The following is a 22,419-nucleotide window of genomic DNA, read 5'->3' as shown; positions in this document are numbered from 1 at the left end:
CTCTTGCCCTGCGGGGCATACTTATCCCTTTCCATCACTAACGTAAAGGTCACCGAATTGTGGTCACTGTTTCCAAAGTGCTCACCTACCTCCAGATCTAACACCTGGCCTGGTTCATTACCCAAAACCAAATCCAATGTGGCCTCGCCTCTTGTTGGCCTGTCAACATATTGTGTCAGGAAACCCTCCTGCACACATTGTACAAAGAATGACCCATCTAATGTACTCGAACTATATCTTTTCCAGTCAATATTTGGAAAGTTAAAGTCTCCCATAACAACTACCCTGTTACTTTCGCTCTTTTCCAGAATCATCTTCGCCATCCTTTCCTCCACATCCCTAGAACTATTAGGTGGCCTATAGAAAACTCCCAACAGGGTGACCTCTCCTTTCCTGTTTCTAACCTCAGCCCATACTACCTCAGAAGAAGAGTCCCCATCTAGCATCCTTTCCGCCACCGTAATACTGTCCTTGACTAGCAGCGCCACACCTCCCCCTCTTTTGCCCTCTTCTCTGAACTTACTAAAACACCTAAACCCCGGAACCTGCAACAACCATTCCTGTCCCTGCTCTATCCATGTCTCTGAAATGGCCACAACATCGAAGTCCCAGGTACCAACCCATGCTGCCAGTTCCCCTACCTTATTTCGTATACTCCTGGCATTGAAGTAGACACACTTCAAACCACCTACCTGAACACTGGCACCCTCCTGCGAAGTCAAATCTGTGCTCCTGACCTCTATACTCTCAATCTCCCGTACCCTAAAACTACAATCCAGGTTCCCATGCCCCTGCTGAATTAGTTTAAACCCCCCCAAAGAGCACTAACAAATCTCCCCCCCAGGATATTGGTGCCCCTCAGGTTCAGATGTAGACCATCCTGTCTATAGAGGTCCCACCTTCCCCAGAAAGAGCCCCAGTTATCCAGAAATCTGAATCCCTCCCGCCTGCACCATCCCTGTAGCCACGTGTTTAATTGCTCTCTCTCCCTATTCCTCATCTCACTATCACGTGGCACGGGCAACAACCCAGAGATAACAACTCTGTTTGTTCTCGCTCTGAGCTTCCATCCTAGCTCCCTAAAGGCCTGCCTGACATCCTTGTCCCCTTTCCTACCTATGTCGTTAGTGCCAATGTGGACTACGACTTGGGGCTGCTCCCCCTCCCCCTTAAGGACCCGGAAAACACGATCCGAGACATCACGTACCCTTGCACCTGGGAGGCAACATACCAAACGTGAGTCTCTCTCGCTCCCACAAAATCTCCTATCTGTGCCCCTGACTATTGAGTCCCCAATTACTAATGTTCTACTCCTTTCCCCCCTTCCCTTCTGAGCAACAGGGACAGACTCCGTGCCAGAGGCCTGTACCCCATGGCTTACCCCTGGTAAGTCGTCCCCCCCACAAGTATCCAAAACGGTATACTTGTTACTCAGGGGAACGACCGCAGGGGGTCCCTGCACTGACTGCTTCTTCCCAGTCCCTCTTACAGTTACCCATCTATCTCCAGTCTTTGGTGTAACTATTTCCCTGAAGCTCCTATCTATGACCCCCTCTGCCTCCCGAATGATCCGAAGTTCATCCAGCTCAAGCTCCAGGTCCCTAACACGGTTTTTGAGGAGCTGGAGTTGGGTGCACTTCCCACAGATGAAATCAGCAGGGACACTGACGGCGTCCCTCACCTCAAACATTCTGCAGGATAGCAATGGATATAGATAGCTTAGGAGAGTGGGCTAAAATTTGGCAGATGGAGTTTAACGTGGATAAGTGTGAATCATGCACTTTGGTCGGAGAAATGGGAAGGCAATTTCTGATCTACAGGGGGAGAGACTTCGGGGTGGTCCGTTGCAGAGGGATCTGGGTGTCCTTGTTCATGAGTCACAGAAAACCAGCATGCAGGTACAGCAGACAGTAAAGAAAGCGAATGGAATTTTGGCATTTATAACTAAAGGAATAGAGTATAAAGGGAAGGAAGTGTTGTTGCAACTATACCAGGCATTGGTGAGACCGCACCTAGAGTATTGCGCACAGGTTTGGTCCACTTATTTGAGGAAAGATGTAGTGGCATTGGAGGCAGTTCAGAGAAGGTTCACTCGATTGATTCCAGAGATTAGAGATTTGTCGTATGAAGAGAGATTGAACAGTTTAGGCCTATACTCTCTAGAGTTTAGAAGAATGAGGGGAGATCAAATTGAAGTATACAAATTGATGAAAGGTATGAGGTAGATGTGGAACAGATGCTTCCTCTTGTGGGGCATTCTAGAACGAGAGGCCCTAGTCTAAGAGGGTAGATGGGAACGTGGGACTCAACGCAAACAGATCAGCCATGATCTTATTGAATGGCGGAGCAGGCTTGAGGGGCCAAAATGCCTATTCCTGCCCCTATTTCGTCTGTTTGGAAAGACGGCACCTCAACAATGCTAATCAGCCCTCAGATTGTTATGACTAAGGTGCGAGTGCCACCAACTGAGACACAGCTGACACTCTAGAACGCAGGGCAGTTGCACCTACTTGCCTTAAAAAGGAATACAGCTACATTCTATTTAACATGGTATGATGTTGAGTCCTTAATGAAAAAACACTTCACTAACAGCACTGGCTCAAGATATTCCCTAGTATCTATACGAAATATTTAAAGTCTTGCATCCCACTTATAAGAATATTTAAAATTACATAGAAAGTATAACAGAGAAACAGGCCATTTGATCCAACAGATCTACATCAGTGTTTATTTATCCTTCATTGAAGTTTGCTCCTGTCCTACTCTTCCCACGCACCCCCTCCTCCCCCCGCAACCCCCCTCATCGCCCCAGCTTATTTATTTCACCCTTGAATGCATCTATACTCTTCAGCTCAAATGCTGGTTGAAGGATAAATATTTGGCAGGACATCGGGAGTGACTCCCCAGCCTTTCTTCGAAATAGAACCATGCGATCGTTTATGTCCACGTGAGAGCACAAAGAAGGCCACAGCTTAATGATATGTCTGAAAGATCATACCTCTGACAGTGCAGCACCAAGAGTGTCAACCTAGGTTTTATGCTCAAGTCTTTGGAATGGGCCTTAACCCACATGACCTTCTGAACCAAAGGCATTACCCAACAAAGCTGAAAACTAACGCTAAAGATGCCAGTAAATATTGACCAAGAATCCAGGCATCAATCCATATCATAGGTTCTCCACTAAAATCTATCCAGCCAGTTCGAAGTATAACAAACCTGAGCATCTTGGGAATATTCTTCAATATCAACATTTTAACAGTTGCAAAAAAGCATTTGGGTGCAACCCACCTGATGTTCACTCAAGTATTCTTCAATCTAACTTCAACCTCGGAATTACTTTGCAAGTGTCTTTCTAAAAATCAAGAAGCTTGGTTCCAAATCTGGAGCGGAAAATTTCATGCAAAATGGAGACAATTAAAAAGTCCAAACTTGATCAGGAAAATGCTGTTGGAGGATCTCGACCCAATATTTATCCCTCAACTAAGACCCAGGGCAAATTAATGGTCAATGATCTCTTGGCTGTCTCTGAGAGCTGTCTGTGCCCAAAGTTTCTATATATTTTTTTAAATGTGCAACAATCAAAACGTTTTTTTTTCTTAAAATGTCGTCCCAAAGAATCAATTTACTTCACAGCTTAACCATAGAGCCAACTCTGCTTACACATTCTAGCCTCGTCCAGCGAGATGAAAAGGTTCTTCAATTAGATTGGTATTCTGGTAGGAATTTATTATCTCCTGTTAAACATTTGGCAACTGCCATGCGACATGCAAATATTGTGGATTCTAAAATAAGGAAGTCCCTTTATAGGACTATCAAAAGATTTGCTTAACTCACCCTGGTTCACAGGATCTACACACAAAACATTTTCCAAGGTGCCACCAGGCCTGTTGTGTATTTCCCCAAATTTCCAGCATTAACAAACAAAGAAAATTACAGCACAGGAACAGGCCCTTCGGCCCTCCCAGCCTGCGCCGATCCATATCCTTTATCTCAACCTGTCGCCTATTTTCCAAGGATCTACTTCCCTCTGTTCCCCGCCCGTTCATATATCTGTCTAGATGCATCTTAAATTATGCTATCGTGCCCGCCTCTACCACCTCCGCTGGCAAAGCGTTCCAGGCACCCACCACGCTCTGCGTAAAAACCTTTCCGCGCACATCTCCCTTAAACTTTCCCCCTCTCACCTTGAAATTGTCACCCCTAACGCATAAGTGTTTCTTAAAATTTTTTTCCAGCTTGCCATAATGAATCTTCTCCAGAAAGTCAGCAAGGTGGCCAAATTTTCAGATGGTAGCAAAACTAAATCAGGGGCGGGATTCTCCCCTACCCGGGAGGCGGGGTGTCCCAGCGGGATGGAGTGTCGTGAACCACTCCAGCATCGGGCCGCCCCAAAGGTGCGGAGGTCTCCACACCTTTAGGGGCCGAGCCCTAATATTGAAGGGCTAGGCCCGCGCTGGAGTGGTTGGCGCCCGTCGGCCGGCGGGAACGGCCTTTGGCGCCACGCCAGCTGGGGCCGAAGATACTTCGCCGGCCTGCCGAAGTCCGCGCATGCGCCGGAGCGTCAGCGGCTTCTGACGTCATCCCCGCACATGCGCAGGGGAGGGGGTCACTTCCGACTCCGCCATCGTGAAGACTATGGCGAAGGCGGAAGGAAAAGAGTGCCCCCACGGCACAGGCCCGCCCGCCGATTGGTGGGCCCGATCGTGGGTCAGGCCACCATGGGAGCACCCCCAGGGGCCAGATCGCCCTGCGTCCCCCCAGGACCCCGGAGCCCGCCCGCGCCGCCTGGTCCCGCCGGTAAGGTAGGTGGTTTGATCCACACCGGCGGGAGAGGCATGACAGCGGCGGGATTCCGGCCCATCGCGGGCTGGGGAATCGCCACGGGGGGCCCGCCGATAGGCACGGCGCGATTCCCGCCCCCGCCGAATCTCTGGTGCCGGAGACTTCGGGAGACGGCGGGGGCAGGATTCACGCCGGCCCCCGGCGATTCTCCGACCCGGTGGGGGGTCGGAGAATCCCGCCCCAGGGCAGTGAAACCAAAAAGCAGCAGCTCAGAGGTTACAATACGAGTGATGAGCAAGATATGGAAAGTGAACAAGAAAAGCAGATCAGATCTAGTGCAGAAAAGTGCATGGTAGTGAAGAAAAGATGGCCGACTCGCATACTCCATGAGTGTACTGAATTAGCAAATGCTAAAACCTGAGACGTTGGAGTCTACAGTCCACATTCAGCAGGATCAACGCAACGCCAATTCAGTCAAAACAACCAGACCAAGAAACAAGAAAAAAAGAGGAAGTCGGGCTCAAACTACATAAGGGTTTGATTGGATTGGATCTTGAACATTGTGGCCAGACATTCAAGTCTGCTTTAGCTCTCCTGCTGCCGAAACCCCCATCTACCCCTTTGGTACCTCAACACTTGACTATTCCAGCCTCTCCTGGTCGGCGGTGCCTCAGCACCTATTACTACATTAAGGGCACTATCAAGCCATTGTTGTTGGAGGCAATGCAGATAAAAGCCACAGGGTACAACTCCTGCATAAGTCCGGCTCTAGATATGGTGAAAAGGAGGACCAACAGCACAGGCTGCTGCTTGTAATAAAATCAGAAGATGGTGGAAATACTCAGCCCGTCAGGCAGCGACTGTGGAGAGAGAAAAACAGTCAACTTTTCAGGTCACTGGCCCTTCATCGGCACTGGGAAAAGTTACAATGGTTTTGAGCAAGTGAAAAGGTGGGGAGGAAAAGAGCAAAATGGAAGACCTGCGATAGGGTGGAGGAGGCAGAAGAGAGAAGTTTTGCGGTACAAGGCCTTGATAATTGGACGAGTATAGAAACAAAAGATGTGACTGGAGGACGTGGGAAAAATGACAAGAACCCAAATATCTGGCGGCGGAAATGAGAAATGGAAATGAGCGAAGTGGGGGGGGGGGGGGGGGACCACACTCAAAAACAAAATGGGGCAGAGATTCCAATTTAAAATTGTTGAACTGAACATCGAGTCCAGAAGACTGTAAAGTGGCTAATATAAAGAGGAGGTTGCATTCCCCCGAGCTTACACTGCCAGTTTCGTTGGGAGCTGCTGCTCTTTGTCTCGGGGGTTTGGTTGACCACTGGTTGTAGTAAGAAATTGGGAGAACTTTGCAGAAAGTCTAACCTCTGAATCACGTGAATGTAATTTCAGCCCTCCCAAAAGGCTACAGGTAGGGGATTTATCAGTTGCTGCAGCTTGCATTTTTTGAGGTACATAAGGCGTTACAAAATGTGAAAAATCACTTCAAAAAATAAATTGTCAGGTGGTTAGCACTGCTGCCTCACGACCTTGAGGACTTGGGTTTGATCCCGGAGCCGGGTCACTGTCCGTGTAGAGTTTGCGTATTCTCCCCCACAACCCAAAATGACGCGCAGGGTAGGTGGATTGGGACTCTAAATTGGGAAAAAAAAGCAGCACGGTGGTGCTGTGGGTTAGCCCTGTTGCCTCACGGCGCCGAGGTCCCAGGTTCAATCCCGGCTCTGGGTCACTGCCCGTGTGGAGTTTGCACACTCTCCCCGCGTTTGCGTGGGTTTCGCCCCCACAACCCAAAGATGTGCAGGTTAGGTGGATTGGCCACGCTAAATTGCCCCTTAATTGGAAAAAATGAATTGGGTATTCTAAATTGATTTTTTTTTTAAATTGGAAAACAAAATTGAGTCCTCAAAATTTCTATTTAAAAAATAAATAAATAAAAAAGAAATTGTGGCAGTAGGTCAAAGGTTCAAACAAGTTAACTCTAAATTCGGGGCTGATATCAGAAAATTCTGCCCACAGATTCTTTCCACAATGTGGTATTATGATAGGGAGTGGAAACCAAATCTTGCAACATTTTCAAAACAACTAGATTCTACAGGTGGGGGGGGGGGGGGGGGGGTACTTTACAATCATTCTGGAAGAATAAATTAAGTGTCTTCCTCATTCACTATTCAAGTTTAAACATTAGCAAACACAACTACATTCATATCCTTGAATTTAAAAAAAAGATCAATAAACGTGGTCACATTCAGTAAGTCCCAAAGTGCTCTACAGTCAATTAAGCTTTTTTTCTGTTAAGCAAAATTATTGTTGCAATGCAAGAGCCAAGGTAGCTAATTTGTTGCACAGCAAGGCCCCATAAAGAGCAGCAAAACAGATGACCACATAGGGACGGTAGTTGAACGTTAGTCATGGCCAAAACACCAGGAAGAACTCCCCTGCTCCTCTTCATATTGTGTCAGGGGATCTTTTATATCCACCTGAAGAGAACAGCCAGGGCATTGGTTGACATCTCTACTGAAAAACGATATGTCCAACAGAGCAGCACTCCCCAAATACTGGCGCTGGGAGCGGTAGCCTTGATTGTGCGCTCAATTCTCTGGACTGAGGTTTGAATCCAGAACCTTCCATCTCAGAAGAGGGCATTACACAGTAAGCCAAGGCTAACACACATCAAAATAGGACAAATTGTCAAACCACAGTAGTTTTGTTCTCTTGCGCATTTTATTTTTAATTACATCACCTGACATGCCGAGTTCTTTCCTATGTCAGGGTGACAGTTACCACAATAATCAGATGACCTTCTGATTACTATTTTGGAGCTTGGTAATGTAAGCTGAATAGCCCAATATGGTTGCTCTACACCTCTCCAACTTTCCGTTCTGCCCTATAGAAAATTACTGCCCATCGCAGGGCCCTCCCACTTAGACATAGGAGTCAATTACAACAAGCCAGTTGACAGGAAATTGTGGGCTACTGCCCACACATTTGACTACTGCAACACCTCAAGATGTTTCCTCACCTCTCTCCCCTCTCTCTGTGAAGGAAAACACCAGCCAAGCTCATTCAGGCACAGGGTTACCACACTGGGTTTGGATACAGCGAGGGTCAAACCCTGGTGTGTGCCAAGTTAATTGGTCTGAACTACCAACGCTAAAGGGGGTGGTGGTACAAGCATTGACCTTGGTGCTCGCTTTTAGGAAGGTGGAAGAAGAAGGAACAAAAACCAAGAAGCAGATTTCCCACAAACACCTCATCCATATCCGATTCTTGATGCTAAGAAGGCCCACTTGACACGAGAGATGGCAAGATCCACAAGCCGGTGCGAACTACTGCCTTTTAAGAGTGTCAATTGTACATCAATTTTGTCCAATTCTATGCAGGTGGCTGGCAAGTATTTGAGCCCCTATAAATAGACACAAGACTGAAAGTGCGTTTCTTGGATTAGGAGCTGTATGCTTGTAATATATTCACACTACATTTACCTTCTCCAACTACCCCTCGCTGCATGTCGGCAACAAATCTACTTCAGTCATGTTTCTTTTGGGCTGTAATATCTGATGATCTTAATCCTGACCTTTATTGTTTTTCTTAAATCATGGTTTGCTTTCTTATAATTTTATGTTGTGCATGATCAAGGTGCATGATCAAGGTGCTTGCCAAAAATAAAGTATATAATTTCTGACCTACAAAAGGGTGAAAAGCTTGGCTCCAGTTCCATTCTTCACCTGCTGGCTTTCTGGAATAGAACAGAGGGTCATTTGGGAAAAGAAGTAGGCATGCATTTCAGAACTGACCTCAGCTAAAGCTTTCAGGCCCTCAATTGTACTTATTGTCCTGTGCTGGGTGGAAAACTTGAGTTGGGTTGATCACATACGGAATCCCTATTTAACTTTTAAAAATGTATTTGCGGTATGTGAGCATCACGGGCTAGGCTAGCATTTACTGCCCATCCCGAATTGCCCTCGAGAAGGCAGTGGTGAGCTACCTTCCTGAACTGAAGTTCATTTGTGCCTGTTCCATTGCTGGGCTATTTAAAGCATGTTTTGGGGCATAAGTTGCAGTCTTAAATAGCCGGATTGCTAACTTTGCAATGCTGTGATGTGATACAGACACCACTATTTTAAGAGGGGTTAGTACATTAATAGGTTGTCTGGAGCCAGCTCTGACATGAGAGCAATAAACTCACTCTTATTTAGCCCCGCTGACATTTCCATTAGATAGCATCAATAGTAAGGCTGCAATTGTAGCACAGATTGAAGAGTTGAAAAGCTGTAGTGATAAGATATAGAACAGACTTTCAACTGTTGTATAACAATGTGATGCTATCCTAGTCAGTAAATCAGTCTAAACCTGGACATTCAGCTTTGTACTCTCTTCACCTGGCATTCTCATCCCGACCACCACCTCTCCCACTACAACCCCCCAATTCCGATCCACCCCGCAACACCCACCAAACCCCACAAGATCTTCACATGGATCTTTGTTCCTTTAACTGAGTTCCAGTTACACGATGAATACGGTGATGTCGTATTCATGTTACTGGACCAAAGTCCAAATCGCACTAGGCCAGCTACATTCATTTGCATTTATATACCGGCTTTAATGTAATAAAACCTCCCAAGGCAACTTTACAACAGCACCATGGAACAAAATGTGTCGCCGGGCCACATATAGAGATATTAAGCCAGGATTTAAGAAGTGCCTTAAAAATGAGAAAGTGAGTCAGAGAAATGGAGAGATATAGAGAGGGAATTCCAGACCATAGGATTAGACAGCAGGAAGCAGGCACCAACTGTGGAATGGTTTAAATTGGGAATGCCCAATAGGCCAGAATTTGCAGCACACAGATCTGGGCGGGGAGAAGGGTGCGGGTGCTTGTGGGGGGCTCAGAATGATAAAGAGGGGGCAAGGACATGATGGGGTTTGAAAATCGGGATGGGAGGCCAGGCAGAACTATATGGAAATAGTAAAGTCTGGAGATAATAAACTAACTCTTGTGGCACAGTGGGTGGTGGCCCAGCCTCTTGAGCCAGTAGCTCCAGATTCAAGTCCCACTCCAGAGTTAGAATGTTATGCCCAACAGCCAGCAGAACCCAAACAGCCACCTTTCCAGGTGATCTATCAGCGGACATTATATTATGCTGGCTGGCCACTTGTGTCGGTCGATGTGAAGCCTGTCCGGATGGGCCAGCGGGGCTGGGAGCATGGCGGGTGCCAGGCCCAATAGCACCCTCGTGTGAAGTTTAAAGGCAGCTGCCAGAGGCCGCTGAAGACAACAGAGGAGGCAGAAGGAGGTCTACATCATAGCAGCAGCGCACAGGAGACACAGGAGACACAGGAGACACTGCAGGCGGGAGCAACAAACCCCTGATTTTCTCATGAGTGTCTGCGTGCCCTTGTGGAGGTGGTGACAGCCAGATTGGACATCCTCATCAAAGGAGAAGACCATCCCACCTAACCAAGAAGGTGGCAGCTGAGATCAGCGGGCATGTCCTGGTCCGGCGCAGGCGGATACAATACCAGAAAGGGTTCAATGATCTTCTGCACTCAGCAAGGGCGAGTTCTGAATTGGCGTTGTACAGTGTGGAGAATTGAGGAAGAGTGCCCATCCCTAGTTGCATTCATAGGTGTAGGAATCAAAGAGTCTCAGAACACATGTCTGCCTATGTGTGTCAAGGCTGGAGAGAAGATCTGAAGCTTAGGACCAAAGGGTTAGGTGTGCTAATGGATTGGGAATGTCTCGTATCTCGCAGGATGAAAGGGGGTGAGCAACAGCATGGTATGGTGCTGGAGGTGGAGGGTGGGGCAGTGAATGGAGCTCTGCACTTATTTACAGCAGAAACGTAGCCATAACAATGCTAAGAGATCTGCCACTGTTGGTGGGTTGGCTAACCTGGCAATCCTCACCAGCCATGAGCTGTGAGCCCTGCAGCTCGAGAGCGAGTGAGGAGAAAGGCCCTTCGGTCGTGGAGATGCTGGCTTCTGAAGAGGTTAAGAGTCTGGTGGGAAAAAGCAAAGAGAGAAAAGAATGTAGAGCACTCTCATGCCTTGCAAGGATCTCTGAGAAAGCGTCCAGTGATGCACCAATCACGTGGTCACAGTGATGTCACTGATATCACTTGAACTAGGCGGCATATCCTGGACACTGATTCTATGATATGACTAATATTGCTGACTAGCTTCCTGGCTGGTTCATCTGAGGGAGGAAGTCAATGACTCTCCATTGACCCCAGAGTGGACGCCAATGGCAGGTGGGGCACGTCAGTGGGCAAAGAATGGTGAGCAGGGAGGTTCAGACACACCTCATGATGGTGGAAGAGCTGACTGTCGTCGCTGACCCGGCTAAGGGCAGCATCCTTAAGAGTCTGTGACGACTGAGGAATACCCGGCCACGAGAGCGCACCCTCTCAGGCAGAACTTACTCAGGCCCTGCTGGTCAGAGACCATCACCAGAATCATCTGGGCCAACAAGACAGCACAGTCCGCAATCTGCCTCCAATGCCGCTACCAGTGAGGAGGAAACACCTAGACGTTGACACCCACAAATGTAATCTTAAAGCACCGTGAGCTCTGCAATGGATTTGTACAGGCGGCTTTTTTATTTGTAAATCTCAGATACCAATCAGTTCAGATTGGATGTTTTTCATTTGTATCACTAAATGTCATCAAGAAAAATGACTCCTTTGCTCACAAATGCAGAGGGTCCTGTGTACTTGTTGGATTTTGGCCTCATTCGTGCCTGCTGAAAATGTTTGGAGCAGCTAACATTATTACTGAGCCAGTGATGCAACATTGGCCAAAGGCCTCACCAACTCCGGCCAACTCAGCCGCCTTTGCCATATCCTGCCCATGGGATGACAAAACGGTAACGACAGTTTGTCCCCCCATGTTGATCATGTGCCGACCTAAACAATGCACGGGCAACATAAAATTCAGGTCAGTTGGAGTTTGAATCCTCTCAATGAACTTCGTAATTATCGGAAGGCGGCCATCCAATTTGCGCTCACGCCTGCCGGTTGAAATATTGAGCAAGTGCGCGATGACATCGGGATGCACGCCTGACGTCTTCTCGCGTGATTTCATGCACTTCCAGATCGGGGCGTCCACGCGAGCTGCTTGTAATTCACCCCAGGGTTCAATAACCATGGAAAGTATGTTTGTAACACAACCAATCAGATATCAACTTGTTAATCCTTCCAACTCACACCAGTGACAGGCAGTAAGAGGGGGAGATTCCTGGTCACCCAGAGAATGGGAAGAAATAAAAGTCTCTACCATCACTATCCATGATGTGGAGATGCCGACATTGGACTGGGGTGGGCACAGTAAGAAGTTTTACAACACTCGGTTAAAGTCCAACAGGTTTACTTGGAATCACTAGCTTTCAGAGTGTAGTTCCTTCATCAGGTGAGTGAAGAGCTAGGTTACACAAACACATATAGACAAAGCCAATGATGCAAGATAATACTTTGAATGCAAGTCTTTGCAGGTAATTAAGTCTTTACAGGTCGAGATGGTGTGACTGGAGAGCGGGATAATCACACGTTAAAGAGGTGTGAATTGTATCAAGCCAGGACAGTTAGTAGCATTTTGCAAGCCCAGGCCAGATGGTGTGGGGTTAAATGTAATGAGACATGAATCCAAGATTCCAGTTGAGGCTGTACTCATGCGTGCAAAACTTGGCTATCAATTTCTGCTCGGCAATTCTGCGTTCGCACGCATCCTGAAGGCTTCCTTGGAGAACACTTACCCTAAGATCAGAGGCTGAATGCCCTTGACTATTGGAGTGTTCCCCAACTGGAAGGGAACATTCCTGTCTGGCGATTGTCGCATGATATCCGTTCATCCATTACTGCAGCATCTGCATGGTCTCGCCAATGTACCACACCTCGGGACATCCTTTCCTGCAGCCTATCAGGTAGATAACGTTGGCCGAGTCACTTAAGTATGTACTGTGTACCTGGTGGGTGGTGTTCTCACGTGTAATGGTGGTACCAATGTCGATGATATCGTTATCCAGAGTTCCAGGCACAACGTGCATGTTGCCACAGAAAGTTTGACTCCTGTTGGCTCAGTTGGCTGGACAGTTGGTGTGGGTCAGATTGGTAGTAACAGACAGGGTTCAATCCCCACTCCGGTTGGGTGGATTCTGTACCTACCGCCTTGGTGGAGATCGTGGTGCGGTGGATCAGACCTTCTTCGGTTCTCTGCCCCAAGGCAGAAGGGATAATAAAGGAGTGGAATGAGAGTTGCAGCAGCAGATGAGTTAAGGAGATAGAAAGAGGCAATCTTAGTGATGCTGCAGATGTGTGGGAGGAAATTCCTCTTGGCAGTGAAACATGACACCAAATTCGCCAACAGTCTAGTTTTGTCTAAGTCAGATGCTATCATGGCAAGTAGAGCTGATTTTATCTCCATATTTTCCTGGAGAAACCAGGCCAGAAAACAGGTAAAATACGACCTCTCCAATCCCACCACATCCTGAGGGCTGTGATTTTAACCCTCTTTATTGAGCGGGCGAGAGGGGTGTACACTCCACGAATACCAGCAGATAACTGTTTGTAATTTTAACTCTGGTACCTACAAGGAAGCTGTGGACCACTCTTGCCGCATACATCCCTCCCCCTAACTTGCCAATTGATGGAAAAAGTTTGGAATAATTTGAAAGCTGGGTATTGAAGTAAAAATATAGCTGGAAGATTGAAGTACAGAGGTCCATTCAACCCCATAAACATAACCCATCATTCCATCTGTAATTTAACTCATTTACCCACCTTTGCTTCATGTCCCTTGATAGATACATTTCTCAACCTCCAGCACCTTTTGGTGAGCAAGTTGTAGACTTTCCACTACCTATGTGTATAAAAGGTGGCACCTCACCAGACTGATGGGCTCTGGGCTGTCAAAGAGATAATCTTCAATCTTGAATTTTATGACATAAAGATTGAAATAATTTCAAATATATTTCCAACGGCGATTTATTTTTCCAGTCCACTTTGGGGAAAACTCACTCGAGTCCAATGAAAATAAGATATGGCCACGATTGATTTTGCCTTCTGCTCCGAAATGATCTGGACTATGCTGGTGCACATGCCACATCATAAAAACAGAGGAACATGATAGTAAAACATCCCACACTCCCACATGTATAGTCCTGTTTATAACGCATATTGCCTGTTGGAACAGTAAAGTTCTTCCAGTACCATTTACCTGTCAAACCTTTAATGCATCACGTCTTAATGTTATCCATTTGCTGCACCTTCCTTCATTCCCCCTTTTATCCATCCTACGTGGGCACCACTGTGGCAGTTTCCCCTAGCATTAGATGCCTCAGGGTCTCCCTCCCGACTCTCTCTCCTCAAGGCCCCAGTGCTCGAGTCTTAGTCCCATCTTGAGAATAGGTCCAGTTTCCTGCAGATGCCATGATTTGCTGAAAAATACTTTTGTCCTGGGCTCTATCTCACCCACTCAAATGCTCACACATTCCAGAATTTTCTTGTGGAATACCACACATCAGCCTCTTCCTTCAAAACTCGTAAACCTCCAGCTCCCGCCCAATGCCACCTTTACCCCTTACTGATATTGGCTGGTACCCTGATACCCCAGGGAGATCGCACCCACCCCCACAATCACACATTCATACAATCACGCATTCTATTAAACGTCTACCCCTGCACCAGCTAAGCCCATGACACCCAAGAACCCCTATACTCACCCTCACTGCTCTTACCTGCCTTATACTCAGCTACAACCTGGAACACCTTTCCTACTTTCGCCCTGTACATTCTAAAAGGAATGGAGATAAAGTTGAGTACATGGGTAAACATGCATATGCAATCAAATCAAGGTCACTGATTTACAATTTGTATGCTGATAGGCACAACATGGAGTTTGATCCTAAAAACACTGGTAACACGCCCACAAATGTACATTGATTTCCCTCAACCGGGGAGGTGGAAATAGAGACGGAGATCAATTATGTCAAGTGTTGAGACATCATGATAAAATGGGAAAACAATAAAATCCAATAATTGGGAATATGTTCTGGTAGTTGTATGTTTAAAGGAAACACAAGCTATTTTAAAAATGGAAATTGGAAAAAAGACAGATTGGCTGGTGTGATGGAACGAGGGCTTTGAGATGCTGATTAGCCTAGCAACAGTGAGCAAATGTTTACCCAAGGCAATTTTGGAACAACAGGAGATGGGGTGCCAAAGGTTAAAGTAGGGATGGTAAAAGTTCAATAGCGAAGATGGGGGGTGCATTTCAGTTACATTCTAAAAGGTGAGCTCATGGAATAAAGGTAACTAAGAGTAAGTTCTGAGAAGGTTAGTTCAGATAGGTAGAGATCAAAAGGAAATAAATATTAGAGGTAATTTCACCCAATGCAAGGGAACTGTTTGAGATTGTAGTCCGCACTGCAGGAAGCTGTGTCAATTCCCAATAAGCTGTGCCTGGAGAAAGCCTTTTTTTTAAGAAGCCAGTTGTCTCTCTTCTAAATCAGAAGCAAGTCCAAACAATATAGGTGCCTGGTGTGGTAGCTATTGTTGGATTTTGTGTATAGTTTTCAAACCTATGTGATTTTGCTTGGGGAGGTTTAGATCTGAGGTTAGGAAAATAGAGATTTGGACATGGATAAATCTAAAAGGTATTGTGGACTACCATTAAACTAGCTAAGTGTATTTGTTAGTTGACTTGTGTCTTACTGTTTAATAAATATTTATTTTGTTTAAAATGAACACAAGAGTTTGGGATATCCTTCACTGGTCTTTACATCTTACCTCACATTATACCAAATTGCTAAATTACAGTTGAGAGCAGGAGTTCCAAAGTTCCTTTTTGGGGTTTTGGAATACTCTAGCATTTAACATCAGCTGAGCTTCCTCACGCTATTTCCCAAATGGATGGTATTGGGATAGCACTTGGTGTAGACCAAATCCAGTGTAATCACTCAAGTGAATTGAAAGCAATCATTCCAGGTCTTCCACCTCAATTTCTTCAGTTTTGGATGCTCGGAAGAACCAGGATCTTGGGACTTGCATCAGGAACTGATAGGGCTGCCCCCACCCTTGGTGAACGTGCTTCAAGAGGATTTATTACATGACCCACTCCCTCCAACAATCCCATCCCATCCTCCCTCCACTAGTCCATCCTCACCGGGTCCCATCTTCCCTTGGCCAATTGGAAAGTGAATCGACGTCCCTTACCTGGTGGGGAAAGGCTTGATCGTCAGGCAAAGACCAGAAGACCATAAGACATAGGAGCAGAATTAGGCCACTCGGCCCATCGAGTCTGCTCCGCCATTCAATCATGGCTGATACTTTCTCATCCCCATTCTCCTGCCTTCTCCTCATAACCGCTGATCCCCTTATTAATCAGGAACCTATCTATCTCTGTCTTGAAGACACTCAATGATTTGGCCTCCACAGCCTTCTGTGGCAAAGGGCATTTATTTCCCCTCACTCCACTGTTTAACTAACCAAAACAAAACTGTTCAAAGCAAATTAAATTCGCTGATGGTTTTCCTCTGGGATTTTCCCACTGCAGTAATCTCAGAGTCATACAGTCAGAGTTTTATAACACAAAAAGAAGCCCTTCATTGTATTATGTCTGCGTCAGCCATTTCTGAAGACTTCAGGGTAATCCTGGAGGGTTGACAACCCTACCTGAGATCAGGGTTTCTGTAAACATAGTTCTGCTGAACCTCAAGTCTAGAGATGAGTCCAGGAAAAAGATTTGTGTTTTCCATGAACAGCAGCATATCTTCAGCACCTTAGCCACAATGGATATTCTTCATGCCCAGTAAATACTGGCAGGTTGTTCCCAATATGGAAGGCACCACAAATCCCCAAGTCCAGATCCATACATCAGATAGCAATCAGGAATAGGAACCCATATGTCTGATTTCACCCTTGGCTACCACTCCCACCTCCCACGCCCAAGGGCTAGGACCCATTCTATTGCTGCTACAGCCAATCAGATTAAAACTGGGGCCTTGCTGCCACTTGTGAGTCAGTTCAACAACAGACCGTGGATACTTAGTTCGATGGACACCACTTCAACACGATAAAGAAATATGCTAAAGACATTCAGAACTAATCAAAATGGTCCAAGAAACATAAAATACATGCACTTACATGCTACTAAAATATTCAAAATCCAGTTTGTTATTGGAGGGGAGCAGCTAACAAATTTTAGTGCGCTGCCCTCATAGAAAATAGAACTACCCGGCCCAGAAGGAGACCATTCATTCCCTCACGCCTGTTCTGGCTCGAAGGGATGTCCAATTCATCCTTCATGTTCCCCATAACCATGCAATTTTTTTCAACTATACATCCTGTGGTGAATCATAATAGCATAATTCACACTGTTGTCACACATGTTGTACCATGCCTTTGTAAGCTCGGCACACGAGCAGTTGCGCGGCTCTGCCCCTAGGGGGAGGTGTACTGGGAATGTATGGAAGTTTGTACTGGGCTCCACCCTTGGCTCCGCCCATGACTCCTCCCCCCCCACTGGTTGTATAAAGCTTGGCAGTCGGAGCCTGCCTGCCAGTTCATCTAGAGTTTATCTCGTCACAGGCAGGCTCTGTTGTAAGACGATTAAAACCACTGTTCACTTCTAACCACGGGTCGTGTGAATTGATGGTCTCATCAATTTAATTGTCTTAAGAAACAGTAAGGAACGACTATGGAATCAGCCCTCAAATCCTGATCGACTGGAACTCGACCCACAGGATGCAGAGGCGAAATAAATCTTTTCACGTTGGCTCCGATGTTTTAAGGCCTACCTGGCTGAAGCAAGCACCAATGAAACGACGGAGGAGCAGAAACTCAGCCTACTGCACGCAAGGGTGAGCCATTGTATATCTACTCAGCTAAACTGTACCGGCTCATATACAGAGGCCCTGGCCCTACTCGATAAAATGTACGTGAGGCCCGTCAATGAGGTCTACGCGCGCCACGTTTTTACTACTCGCCACCAGTGCCCCACAGAATCGCTAGAAGAATTTCTAAGAGACTTAAAAGCCTTATCCCGGGACTGTAATTACCAGGCAGTAAATGCTGCTGAACATAGAGAACTTGCTGTCCGCGATGTCTTTGTTGCAGGCCTTAGATCGAATTACGTGCGCCAGCGGCTCAAAATTTAGAAGATACTGTTGAACTCGCTACAACTATGGAGGTCTTGTTTCGTAGCTTCACCTAGTTTCCTGCGGACTGCGCGACCCCGTCATGGGCCCCCTGACCAGCGACTGCCCCAGGCCTGCGCCGCGCGGCCGCCCAGCCACCATGCTGCCCCAGCCTGCCACTTTTGTGGCCAGTCCCAGCACCCGCAGCAGCACTGCCCGGCCCGCAACGCGACCTTCAGCAGCTGCGGGCGAAAAGGTCACTACGCCAGAGTATGTCTGGCAAGGAAGGCCCCAGCCCCTAACCCTCACGTGGCACAAAGCAACCGCTCTCCGCACTCACAGGCCCGCAGGCCCCGGAACGCTGCGGCCTATAGCCCAACTCCGCCCCCGCCAGCCACGTGGGATCCATGGGGGCCGCCATCTTGGCAGACCCCCACCACGCGGCCGAACACGTGCGACTCATGGGGGCCGCCATCTTGGACTCCATCTTCCTCGCCACCCGCCACGTGCGATCCATGGAGGCGGCCATCTTGGGCTCCATCCTCTCCAAACTCAGAAAATTTGATTGAAGACTGCGACCTCAGCGGGCACTCATTGCGGGGCCACCCCAGCACAGCCGACCGAGCTGCCGACTAACCGCAACTCAACGCAGTCACACTGGACCAATCGCGCCCAAAACATCTCCCCAACTCTATGACGACGGTCCAAATCAACGGGTACAGTACACCGTGCCTTTTGACTCCGGGTGCACCGAGAGCTTCGTACACCCAGATCTGGTAAGATGCTGTCGATCCCTGTTTTTCCTGCACGGCAAACTATCTCCCTCGCTTCGGGTTCCCACTCTGTCCACATCCAAGGATGCACCGTCGCGACCCTAACGATCCAAGGCGCTAGTTACTCTAATTTTCAACTATACGTCCTGCCCGAACTCTGCACCCCACTCTTACTGAGACTCGATTTTCAGTGCAATCTCAAGAGTCTCACCCTCAGCTCCGGCGGACCTCTACCCCCACTCACTATCTGCAGCCGAGCCATGCTGCGAATCTCCCCCCCTCCTTTCTTTGCCAACCGCACTCCGGACTGTAAACCCATAGCCACTCGCAGCAGGCGGTACAGCCTACAGGACAGGGTGTTCATTCGAACCGAGGTCCGGAGGCTCCTACGTGAGGGGATCATAGAGGCCAGTAACAGTCCCTGGAGAGCTCAGGTGGTGGTCGTCAAGACCGGGGAAAATTTCCGCATGGTCGTTGACTATAGTCAGACTATTGATCGGTTTACGCTCCTCGATGCGTACTCCCTCCCCAGGATTGCAGACATGGTGAATCAGATCGCCCAGTATCGTATTTTCTCCACGGTGGATCTGAAGTCTGCATATCACCAGCTCCCAATCCGCCCGGAGGACCGCCACTACACGGCATTCGAGGCCGATGGCCACCTCTTCCACTTCCTCCAGGTTCCCTTTGGCGTCACAAATGGGGTCTCGGTGTTCCAATGAGCAATGGACCGAATGGTGGACCATTACGGGCTGCGGGCCATGTTTCCGTACTTGGATAACGTCACCATCTACGGCTATGACCAGCAGGACCACGATGCCAACCTCAATCGATTTCTCCAGACGGCCCAGAAACTCAACCTCACTTACAACATGGAGAAATGCGTTTTCCGCACGACCAGGCTAGCCATCCTCGGCTATGTCGTGGAAAACGGAGTCCTGGGCTCCCGACCCGGACCGTATGCTTCCCCTCTTAGAACTCCCTCTCCCTCATTGTCCCAGGGCCCTCAAACGGTGCCTGGGGTTCTTTTCTTATTATGCCCAGTGGCTCCCTCAATATGCGTACAAAGCCCGCCCACTCTTTAAGGCCACACTTTTTCTCCTGTCAGCTGAGGCCCATCAGGCCTTCAACTGCATCAAGGAGGACATCGCCAAGGCTGCCATGCGGGCGGTGGATGAATCCGTCCCCTTCCAGGTTGAGAGAGATGCCTCAGAGGTAGCTCTTGCAGTCACATTAAATCAGGCAGGGAGACCAGTCGCATTTTTCTCCCGAACCCTCTCCGCTTCGGAACTTCGACACTCTTCGGTCGAAAAGGAAGCACAAGCCATTGTGGAGGCTATTCGTCACTGGAGGCACAACCTCGCAGGTAGAAGGTTCACCCTCATCACCGACCAAAGATCGGTTGCCTTCATGTTTGACAACTCGCAAAGGGGCAAAATTAAAAATGATAAAATTCTGAGGTGGAGGATCGAGCTCTCTACCTACAAATACCATATTATGTATCGACCGGGTAAGCTCAACGAGCCCCCAGATGCCCTGTCCCGCGGCACGTGCGCCAGCACGCAGAGCGACCGCTTAAAAGCCATCCACAATGACCTCTGCCACCCGGGGGTCACCCGGCTTGCCCACTACATTAAAGCCCGAAATCTGCCTTTCTCCACCGAGGAGGTAAAAGCCGTCACCAGGGATTGCCCCATCTGCGCATAGTGCAAACCGCACTTCTATAGACCAGACAGGGCCCACTTGATCAAGGCTTCTAGGCCCTTTGAACACCTCACTATCGATTTCAAAGGGCCACTCCCCTCGACTAACCGGAATGTGTACTTCCTAAATGTCATCGACGAGTCCTCCCGATTCCCTTTTGCTATCCCATGCCCCGACATGACCTCCCACACAGTGATCAGGGCCCTGCATAGTATCTTCACCCTGGCCGGGGTTTCGTCCTTCATGAGCGACGAGCTGCGTCAGTACCTGCTCGACAAGGGCATCGCCTCGAGCAGGACTACCAGCTATAACCCCAGGGGGAGCGGGCAGGTGGAGAGGGAGAATGCGACGGTCTGGAAGACCGTCCTACTAACCCTCCGGTCCAGGAATCTCCCGATCTCCCATTGGCAAGAAGTCCTCCCAGACGCGCTCCACGCTATTAGGTCCCTCTTGTGTACCGCCACCAATCAGACCCCGCACAAACGGCTCTTTATCTTTTCCAGGGGTACTACCACGGGGGTTTCGCTCCCGGCATGGTTGAAGACACCGGGCCCAGTGCTCCCCAGGAAGCATGTCAGGGCACACAAAACTGACCCGCTTGTGGAAAAAGTGCTCCTACTACACTCGAACCCCCAATACGCCTTCATAGAGTTCCCCGACGGCCGTCAGGACACCGTATCCCTCCGGGACCTAGCGCCTGCAGGATCAAACCCCACCACTACAACCGCCGACCCCTCACACTACATCCCACCCAGCTCGCAGCGCCCCACGCCCCTGCGCCTACCAGTTCTCTACACATGTTCCGCGCGCCCGCACCCGCAAGCTCCCAGCGCCCCCACTCCCCAGTCGAACCAGACAGGTACGAAGCTCGGACAGAATCACCCCCGGAGTCCGCCATCGTACCCCAACCGACCGTGATCATCCAGCCACCAGAAGAGACTGCAACCCCGGTGCTCCGCCAATCACAACGGACAACACGACCACCAGACAGGCTCAATCTGTAAACCATCACCCCCGCCGGACTTGATTTTTTTTACAGAGGGTGAATGTGGTGAATCATAATAGCATAATTCACACTGTTATCACACATGTTGTACCATGCCTCTGTAAGCTCGGCACACGAGCAGTTGCGCGGCTCTGCCCCTAGGGGGAGGTGTACTGGGAATGTATGGAAGTTTGTACTGGGCTCCACCCTTGGCTCCGCCCATGACTCCTCCCCCCCACTGGTTGTATAAAGCTTGGCAGTCGGAGCCTGCCTGCCAGTTCATCTAGAGTTCATCTCGTCACAGGCAGGCTCTGGTGGAAGACGATTAAAACCACTGTTCACTTCTAACCACGTGTCGCGTGAATTGATGGTCTCATCACATCCAAATGCCTTTTGAAAGTCATTATTGAATTTGCCCCCACCACCCTTTAAGAAGTGCATTCCAGGTCATGTAATCTAGTGTGTAAAAAGAAACTGCTCATTTCCCACCTCTGTTTTTTTAAATCATTAAATCCGATCCTCAATTAAACTGCAATCAGTTTGCTGTCAAATGGAGCTGGCATAACAAGCAGGGAGTAAATTCAATTGATGATGGGTCAGCTCTCTTAATATGATGGCCCTTTCTGAAGCTCAAACAATATTTACACGTGAATTAAGAGCAGCTTGCAGCACGAACTTTGACCTTTGTTGGGTCTATCTCACATCCCTCCCTCTGGTTGTTAACTGGTTGTTGTCCCCAGTGGAACCAGTTTCACCCTCAAACACACCAAAACTTCTCATCATTTTGAACACCACTATTAAACCTCCCCATAACCTTCTTGGTTCTCTCAAGGAGAACAATCCCGATTTAACGGACAGGTGAAAAAGTGGGAAAACACTGGCTCGGCCCACTAGACTAGCTCTCCTGGGTGAGGTCCAACAGATGATTTAATTCCAAGGAAGTTCTGACTTTGGTTAAACGCACCATCAGCATCAAAACCACCCGGTGATTTTCAGTGAAGCAAATCTGACTCAGCAGAACTTTCCTGCTTACCAGAT

The 22,419-nt window shown here is 48.3% G+C and overlaps 1 protein-coding gene across 3 annotated transcripts in view; it reads right to left on the bottom strand.

Moving 5' to 3' along the window:
- Nucleotides 1-22,419, bottom strand: part of LOC119978506 (arf-GAP with dual PH domain-containing protein 1) — a 147,262-nt gene that overhangs the window by 111,053 nt on the left and 13,790 nt on the right. Inside the window, exon 2 of one of the 3 annotated variants that reach the window (XM_038820185.1) lies at nucleotides 14,521-14,576. The exons of the other annotated variants lie outside the window; for them this stretch is intronic. Within the exon in view, the coding sequence (XP_038676113.1) occupies nucleotides 14,521-14,575 (55 nt within the window). The 5' untranslated portion in view covers nucleotide 14,576. The remainder of the gene's footprint in view (nucleotides 1-14,520; nucleotides 14,577-22,419) is intronic. 3 annotated transcript variants of the gene reach the window in all.

Source organism: Scyliorhinus canicula, chromosome 15, assembly GCF_902713615.1.
Source record: "Scyliorhinus canicula chromosome 15, sScyCan1.1, whole genome shotgun sequence".
Taxonomy (NCBI): Eukaryota; Metazoa; Chordata; class Chondrichthyes; order Carcharhiniformes; family Scyliorhinidae; genus Scyliorhinus; species Scyliorhinus canicula.
This window is presented reverse-complemented; position numbering and strand designations above follow the sequence as displayed.